Source organism: Marmota flaviventris, chromosome 9, assembly GCF_047511675.1.
Source record: "Marmota flaviventris isolate mMarFla1 chromosome 9, mMarFla1.hap1, whole genome shotgun sequence".
Taxonomy (NCBI): Eukaryota; Metazoa; Chordata; class Mammalia; order Rodentia; family Sciuridae; genus Marmota; species Marmota flaviventris.
The window spans coordinates 63,508,175-63,517,196 of NC_092506.1; the positions used below are offsets into that span (position 1 = coordinate 63,508,175).

Consider the following 9,022-nt stretch of genomic DNA (forward strand, 5'->3'; position numbering starts at 1 on the left):
CACAGCCCAGCTGGGACCTGGGTCTTTGTGTCTGGCTATGATGTGCCAGCCCCAGCTGGAAAGACTGCAGACAGGCCCTGGGGCTCTGGAAGATGGGGAGGGCAGAGGGTCTGGCCCTGTTCTGGAGGGAGATATGAGGAACAGATGATAACTCCTCTTCAAAAGGCAATCTGAGCATAAATAAGGGGGCTTCTGCAGATGGGCCTGGCCAGGGCCTCCAGCCTTGGGCTTAGCTTCAAAATCTGCCTGGTTTGTTTTGTTCCCTCTCTATTAAGCACACCCCCACCTACCCAGCAGTTTTGTCACTGCCCCTAGAGCCTCAGGCCACACCACGTGTTTATAATGGCATCAGGAACTTGTGCCTAATATTGATATTGGGGATCTGGCAGGTCCAGGTGCACAGCCAGGCTGGCTGGGTTCTCAGGCCTGTGACTCTGGTGTCCTTCATCCTTCATGAAATATTTCATACTTTTAGAAAATGTCCAGTGCTGTTTTGAAGGTAAATGAGGTAATGAGTGTTTTATGGGCTGAATGGAACCTAATACCCAATGTAATGATATTGTGAGGTGTGGCCTTTGGGGAACTCATGCAGTCACTTGAGACTAGTGCCTTTTTGAAGGGAGATGCCTTGCCCACTTCCATTAGGTGAGGTCACAGCAAGAAAGCGCCATCTGTGAAACAGAACCCTCACCAGACACTAAGTCTGCTAGTGCCTTGATCTTGAACTTCCCTACACAACTGTGAAAAATAAATTTCTATTGTTTACAAGTTGTTTAATCTAAGGTTATTTTGATACAGCAGCTTGATGGACTAAGATGGTGTAAAAGTGCTTTGAAAACAATAAAAGCAGGGAGCAGATGTTAGGGATTGCATCTCCAGGCCAAGGAGGCTCACCTTGGAATACACACACACACCAACCTTTGAATGAGGTTTTATTTTCACAAGAAAAGGGGGCAATAAGTTAAAGGGCCATTGACATTGGAGGTTCCAGGAGGGGAGAGTGGTATGCCTGTATTCTCCCTGCCTGTCTCCTGGCTCAGGCAGTCCCAATCTGAATCACCTGCCCAGGCTCTGAACAATAGTAACACAGCCATGGGAGCTGGTACAGCGCTGCAGGGATGGCTGGGCCTCCACTTGCCCACTGCTGGGGTCAAAGGTGAAGACCCTATCGGTGCTTTCCCCATGATCATCCCGCCCGCCGAGGATGTGGACCTTCCCATCACACACAGTCAAGCCACAGCTCTCCTGGATGGACAAAGAGAGACAGTCAACTATGGGGTCCAGCCTGGGGCTCCATACTGCAATCCTAGCTGGCCAGACCAGATAATAGAAACTTTCCCTACAAACGTAGGGAGGCAGAAATTAGAGTTCAGGCTCTGGCTTGACCCTTCTTAAATGAATGGCATAATCAGGTCATCTGCTCTGGGCCTTAAGTTTCCTCATCTGCAAAGGGTGAAGAATAATAGTACTTTCTTCATAGGGTACTCTTCCACAGTTAATGGGAATAAGTATGTAAAGCATTGTACATAGTGCCTTAGGAGGCAAAGGCAATGTTGCCTGGGATATAGTAAATACACCGGGAATGATAATCACATCACCAACACCTAAGAAGCCAGAAATCTCCTGGTTCTTAGGAATGCTGAAGGTCAGGATTGGCAGGGACCACCAGTCCAACCACACCTCCCCATAGTCTCTGGAGTCTCTGGAAGGAGATAGAAAGTCCAGGAGACAAGGAACTATAGGCACCAGAGTAGCTGACCTGGACCTCCTGTTTGTGGTACTACTGGAGCAAGTAAACTTAGCAGAATCCTCCCCCACTTCCCACTGCACAACATGTTGTCAGCTGGTGGCCTTTGGAGGTAGGAAAAAACACACTGAAGGGTCATTGAGATCAACCCTTCACTCAAAGATACAGCACTTGCAGTTCTAGGCTTTGCCTTAATATATCCTAATCGGTGGCCTTGGGCCAACCTCTCTAAGGCCAGCTGCCTCATCTGTGAAAGTTTGATCATTACTGGGAGGACAGAGCTAGAGAATCATGTACCACATAAGACCCACCACTTCCAAGATCCACTTTCCTGAATGGACCATTGATTGCCAGGGCCCAGGCTATGGATCCTCCACTTACCACGGGACTGGGAAGGACAGCAGCCTCCCCCCAGACATCTGTGCCAGGGTCATAGGTGAAGATTTTGCTCAGGAGGCCCCCCACCACATAGATGGTATCCTCAAGGGAGACAGCTTCAAGACACCGCTGGGAGAAGGGCGCTGGTGACCGCAGGCTCCACTGGCCCTCCTTGGGGTCAAAGCACTGTACCTGAGGGGCAGGAAAGCAGTGGTGGTGAAGCTTATCTCCAAGTGCCCCATTGCCCGTGTCCTTCCACTTCGTTCCCCAGGGATACTCAGCACACCACCAATATCAACCAGGCCTGGGCTAGTGTCTGGAATGTAGAGACCCACTGTCCTTGCTATCAGCCTAGTTCTGCTTTCTATGTTCTATCCCCAATCCCTGGATGCCCTTTGTCAAAAGCCTCCTCATCTTTCAAGGTCCAGCTCAAATGTCACCCACTCCTAAAGCCCTTCGGGGTGTTTCCTACCTCCTCCACCAAAGGAACAGTACCTTTAATGGAGGAGAAATTAGGCCCTAATGAGATTAATCATCTGAGCCCAATATCAAGCTGGGAGAGGTTCATGTCCTAGCAGGTGAAGGTACTATCCATATTCCTCTTTTTTCCTCAACAGAGATTTGTCCCTGGTTGTATACATTGTCAATCCTCTTTCATGGTGCCTCTGGGGTTATGGCGATGTTCCAGCTAACACACCTTGCAGCCTGCTGCTACAGCTGCTACAGGCCTTTCAGGGGTGCACACCTGTAGCTGGCTGCCTGTTTACCATTACTCTTTCCTCAGTTGTATCCTTGAAGGCCTCCCAGAATAGCCTTTAATAAATGAGTGCTACATGAGAAGGTGTGGAATGGCACCAACCGCTACTGGTGTCCCCTATTCCACTCCAGGAAGGTTTGCTGGAGAAATGGAGTCCTGGGAATAAGGAGGAGTGAGGGTTCCTAATTTGGGAAAAATTGGGGTACCAGGACCACAGGCTTGTGAGGCCATCAGGGGAGGGAGGGAGCAGCCATGAAAAAAATAAGTTTTTATTCACAAAAAACTAAACGCTACAATAGATTAGTAGACTATATATAGTTCATCCACCCAGTGGGATGTTACAAGACACTGAAATGATGGCCATTAAGTTCTAAGCATGTGGAAAGTGCTTATACTTAAACTAGAAAGCAGAATGCAAAATTTTACAGTAAGAACATAAAACTAATACAGAAAAGCAAAAGTCAATTTGTGGAAATATTTGTAGTACTTATGCTTAGGTGGTGGGGCTGTTTCCTTTCCTTCTAGGCTTTGAATGAATGTATTTTTGGAGAGGGATGGAGAAAAAACTTCAATCCTATCCCTGCCCTCACTTAATTTTTAAATCTATGAGACCCATATGGATGGGATCAGCCCGAATACTCAAGTCCAGGTGTGCTGCTGGTGTGACACTCGGGTCATTTCTCTGAATTCATTGCCGTGCCTGAAATCTTAGGCTGACTCCTGGGCTGCTGACGTGATTGAGAAAATGGACCAGCACACACAAACACCCAAGTTTACGGCTGACGCACACTAAGCACCGCTGATTCCCTATAACTTCTAATGCCCCTTCCACGCCCCTAGACCTGCACCCACCTTGTCGGTATTGAAGCCATCCTGCCCAGCGCCCCCGATAACGTAGAGACGACCAGCACAGGTCGCCACCGCCGCAGAGCTCACCGCCTCTGGCAGGGGCGCGGCCGCGGTCCAGGTGTTAAAGAAAGGGTCATAGCGCTCCATGCTGCGCAGGCGCCGAAGGCCATCGAAGCCACCCACCGCGAACAGCTGTAGGTGAGAACATCAGTGGTGTCTGGAGTCAGGGCCATGGGCGAATCTGCGGCTCCACCGCTTTAGTCTGAGTGGGCAACTGTCACCACCCCAGCTTCCAAATTAACATGGGCAAATCTTAAGCACAGACACCACCTGGGCATCTTTCACCCAGTTAGGGAACTTCGCTGAGATGCTTCCTCTCCTTAACTGGGATAATGAGGCTGGTCTCTAAAATGCAGATTACAAATACCTGATGCTTACTTATAACAGCTAGAGTATTACCACCTCCACTTAATCAATGCTAAAAAGCACTTCTGTGCCGGGCTTGGTGGCGCACCCCTGTAATCCTGGCGGCTAGGGAAGCTGAGACAGGAGGGTCACAGCAATAACGAGGCGCTAAGCAACTCAGACCCTGACTCCAAATAAAATACAAAATAGGGCTGGAGAATGTGGCTTAGTGGCATCCCTGGGTTCAACCCCTGGTGCCAAATAAATATTTTTACCTTCCTTCCTTCCTTCCTTTTGGTACTGGAGATTGAACTCAGGGGCACTCAACCACTGATCAAAATCCCCAGCCCTTTCTTATATTTTATTTAGAGACAGGGTCTTCTGAGTTGATTAGGGCCTTGATATATTGCTGAGGCTGGCTTTGAACTCCCGATCCTCTTGCCCCATCTTCCAAACCATTGGGATCACAAGCGTGCACTGCCGAACCCAGCATTTTTGTGTTTTTGAATTCAGGATGTAGTTTATAAAGATAATTGGCAGAATTTTTTTCTTTTCTTTTTTTTGTGCTGGGGATTGAATCCAGGGGCACTTTTATCACTGACCTACAAATACAGTCCTCAAAAAAAAAAAAAAAAAAAAAAAAAAAAGGGAGGGAGGGCTAGGGTTGTAGCTTAATGGTAGAGTGCTTGCCTCTCACATGTGAGGTACTCACTGGGTTCAATCCTCAGCACCACATAAAAATAAATTAACTAAAATGTATTGTGTCCATCTACAACTATACACACACAATATATATATATATATATATATATATATATATATATATATATATATATATATAATTAATTATACTTTGAGAGAGGATCTCCCTAAGTTGCTGAAGATCTCCCTGAATTACTGAGGCTAACCTAAACTTGCAATCCTCCTGCCTTAGCCTCCCCAGTTGCAAGGATTACAGGTATGCACTACCAACACCCAACTAGAAGTTTTTGTCTTAAGTGGAAGAGTCAAGTTTCAAACCTGGACTGTTTGGCCCCACAGCTCACCACCTTTGACCACTAGCCTGCATTATTACAGTAATGGCTATTATTGTTAGCATTAGTAGTATTATGTGATCTTAGGCAAGTTCCTTTCCTTTCTTGGACCTCAGATCCCTTCTTACTTCCGGAGGTTCATAGAGAGCCTTCCCCCAGATGGTCCACATCTGTGTCTTGGGTCCCACGGTAATAATCACATTGTATGCCTACCTGACCCTGCACAGCTGCCATCTTGTGCCTCCACCTCCCCTTGTGCAGCGAGGCTACTTTGATCCAGGTGTGCAGATGGGAGCTAAACATCCACATATCACGGCTGTTGATATGACCCCCTAGGGAGAAATAAGCAACTGTTGCCTCCAGGCCCTCTTGCTATCCCCAGCACCCCCCAAAAAACAGAAACACAGACGCCCAAAGGAAGGGTTAAGGATAGAAAGTAGAAAGGACATCCTCTGAGCCATTGTAAGACCCTCTGATCCCAGACTGCTTTGAATGAAGAGAAGATCTTGAGTTAGGGCTCTTGAGGAACAGAATAAGGAAGAAAGACATAATCTTCACTGGGTGCCTTGGGTGCTTTGTACTCAGGGAAGCAAACGTCGGGGTGGGGACTCTAGGCAAGAGTAGGAGCTTCAGGAATGTTCTGGAGACCAGGGGAAAGCAGAGCCATCTGCACAGGGATGGGGGAAGGGGTAGAGGGTAAGGCAGTAATCCTACATCACTTCTGCTTTCACCTTCATGATTTCATTTCCATTCTCAACCCTCCATGAGAAGCAGGAATTATGGTACCTAGTTTCCATAAGCAAACTCATGAGACGTGGGAGTTCAGGAATGACCTGCTGAATGCCTCATGTTCTGGCTCCCAAGCCCAGCACTTATGCTGCTGAAGGACACCACTAGCTACACCAGTGTGTCCCCCTGCTAGACTACATACCTCTTCTGCCAATATCTGTAGGTTATCAGGCAAAGTCCCGCCCCTGTCTCCCGACTGGAGGGGAAAAATAAAGGGGCGGTGTGCAGGAGGCTCTGAGCCAATCCTGTGGGGCTCCTGCTGTGGCCCCGCCCTCACCAGAAACGTAGACGTCATTGCGAAGAGCACAGGCCGCAAACTCTGAGCGCATGTAGCCAGGCAGGCTGGGCAGTGGGGTCCAGCGCCGGCTCTCTGGGTGGTATGCATCGGCGAAAGGTAGCTTCAGGAGACCCTTGCGGTCACAACCACCAATGACCACGATCACTTCAGCCAGGTCCATGAATCTGGCGTGGGGATAAACCCAAGGCCTGTTGACCAGCAACCAAGGTGTAGCCCTTTTTCAACCCTTGCTGACCACACTACAATACTTCTGCCCTTCCATACCTAAATACCCACCTCTCCAGGGACCCCACTGAACTCCATCACTGCCAACCTTCCCTTTGGTTACCAATGGGAAAAGGTCACGAATTTTATTCTGTTCACTTCTGAGTTATAGAAAAAAAAAAAAGAAACTTTAAAAAGTCCTTCCCCATAAAAATCACCTCGTTTAATCGTGACTATGGTAGGAGGTAGGGATTACTACCCCTTTTACAGGGGAGGAAACAGGATCACAGGCTACAGCTTGCTCAAAGCCAGATCCCATTACGAATCCATCCTCTTCACACTTTTCTGGCTTCCATCCCCCAAGCCATCCGGTAATTCCTTTGAATAGGACTGCTCACTCTTTCAGCAAAGCAACCCTTCCCCGACCCCCTCCACCCTTCAGGCTTCTGACCTCACCAGATTTTCCAAACTCTTAACTCAGCGGTTTCCTTATTCCTTTGACAGTGAGAATTATCTCTGCCCCAGGCCCTGGCCTTACTGTTAAGAGATTTAGTGGGTAAAAATGTCATCCCTTCTTTTGTCCTTGAGGTGACAGATCATCTTGGACTACTCCACCCGTAGTCTACTGGTCTGGCATTCTGGGGATTGGGGTAAAACCCCTATTTAACTCTCCATGCCCCGCCCATTTATATCAATCGCTAGTCACTGGGCTCCTAGAGAGCAAGGGTTGTTTCCAAAGCACTCACTTCAAGACCTACAGAGTAAGCACTCAGAGTTATAGATGATCTGCAAGAAAAAGAGTGTGTTCCAGGACGACCTCTGTGCCTCTCCCAACTGCTCTGTTATCTCCTGGAGGGCAGTATTCTGGGCACTGGGCCTATGAAATGTTGCACGAATGACTGAATTTCATTCAATACGCACGACTAAGTGAATTAAGTAATGGTTAAAGAATGAGTGGGTAGTTGAAGAACACGGAACTAGCGGAGGGTAGGAGGAAGGGAAGCGGCGGCCGGCCGTACCTCCGCGGCCGGGCCCGCAGCGCGCCGGCCTCTCGGCCCAGGATGAAGCTGGCGCGGGCCTCGAGCAGCAGAGGACGGCACTCGCCGCAGGCCTGCAGCAGCTCATCAGCTTCCACTTTCTCCAGGAAGTAGGCGGGCGCCAGCAGCGGGAGACGCACGTGCTCCAGCAGGCGCCGCAGCTGCCCGCGGCGGGCGGGCGCGTCGTGCCGCACCCAGCGCATGGCTGCCTCGAATACCGCCTCTTCTCGTGCCACGCCCAGCGCGGGGTCTGCCAGCAGCGCCGCCACTTCGTCGGGTGTCAGCTCCAGGAAGTCAGCGTGGCGTGCCACCTCGGAGAAGGCTTGGCGCAGCACGCGGCCGCAGCGCTCTGCCAGAGAGGCGAGCGAGAAAGCGGCGGCTACTCGGCGCAGCGCCAGGCTGTTGTGGGCGCGCAGGCGGCCCTCGAGGAAGCGAGCGCAGACCTCGCGCAGGCCCACCACTCCCAGCCTCTCGGCCAGCGCCAGCACGGCGGCCGCCTCCTCCTCGGCGCGCAGCCGCACGCCCGCGCCGTAGACGTAGTCGAGCACCACGGCTAGCGCCGCAGCCGCTGCCCTGCCTGTCGGCCTGGTGCCAGGCTCCTCGGGTGACATCTGTACCACCGGCACCACGGCGAGGCAGCGCTCGTGTCGACCGGCCCCGAACAGGCTGCGAAAATAGGCGCTGCCCGCGCTGAGCGCGGCACGGTGACAGGGGAAGTCGCGGCCACCGGCGCGCAGAACCACGTCGGTGAGGATGCCATTTCGCCGATAAGCGTTGAGGGTCTGCAGGACGCGCTGCGCGTGGCAGGATGCTGCGCACGGCGCCTCGCAGCCCCTCTCGGAATCCTGCGGGCCGGGGGCCTCCCGCATCCTGCAGGGTGGAGAACACAGCGTCGGGAAATTTTCCTGCGAGGCTGGCCTAGGATCAGGAGGCACTACTCGCGACCCAAACCAGCCACTTATTCTTTAGTTCGCTCACTGGCTTACTCTTGCACGCACAAACGTAACGTGTGCTTGGATTCATTCAGACGCTCTTCTAACCAGACTCGTGGCTATAATCTAGCCTCTGCCCTATCCGTACCACCTCCTCCCGTCACCCACTAAAGCCATATTGCCCTTTTTTCTTCAGACTCGCTAAGCTTTTTTCTATCAGTCTCCGCAGGAGGCAGATGGCAGGCTCTCAAATAGGGTAATTTGTGGAGAGTCCAATAAAGGAACGGTTTACAAAAACCTAAGCAGTATTTAGGGACTCCAACAGGGATAGAACAGTGCCACGGGGCTACCAGCAGTAGGGAGTCTTCATCACCAAGGTGTGAAGGAGGGAGGGTTCCAGGAACATGGACAAAATATCTCTATAAGGACGGTTCCATGACAGGAGCTGCAGTATTTGATTAAGGGTTTCAGACTACCCTAGGGACTCCAGTGTGTGCGTACGAAAGTGCACACAGGTGCACAATAATTATCTCCCTTTCTCCAACTTTGCTGCTGCTCTCCCGTACGTAGGTGTAGGTACTTCCTATTGACC

General features: G+C 50.7%; 1 protein-coding gene across 1 annotated transcript; it reads right to left on the minus strand.

Moving 5' to 3' along the window:
- Positions 1-956: 956 nt before the first annotated feature.
- On the minus strand, positions 957-8,375 carry Klhl35 (kelch like family member 35). Its single transcript, XM_027942649.3, has 6 exons — positions 7,481-8,375; positions 6,237-6,421; positions 5,384-5,502; positions 3,735-3,923; positions 2,129-2,317; positions 957-1,245 (listed from the first exon to the last, which is right to left on the minus strand). Exons 1-6 carry the CDS (start codon positions 8,365-8,367, stop codon positions 1,057-1,059), a joined length of 1,758 nt encoding a protein of 585 aa, XP_027798450.2. The 5' UTR covers positions 8,368-8,375; the 3' UTR covers positions 957-1,056.
- Between the last annotated feature and the right edge of the window lie 647 nt (positions 8,376-9,022).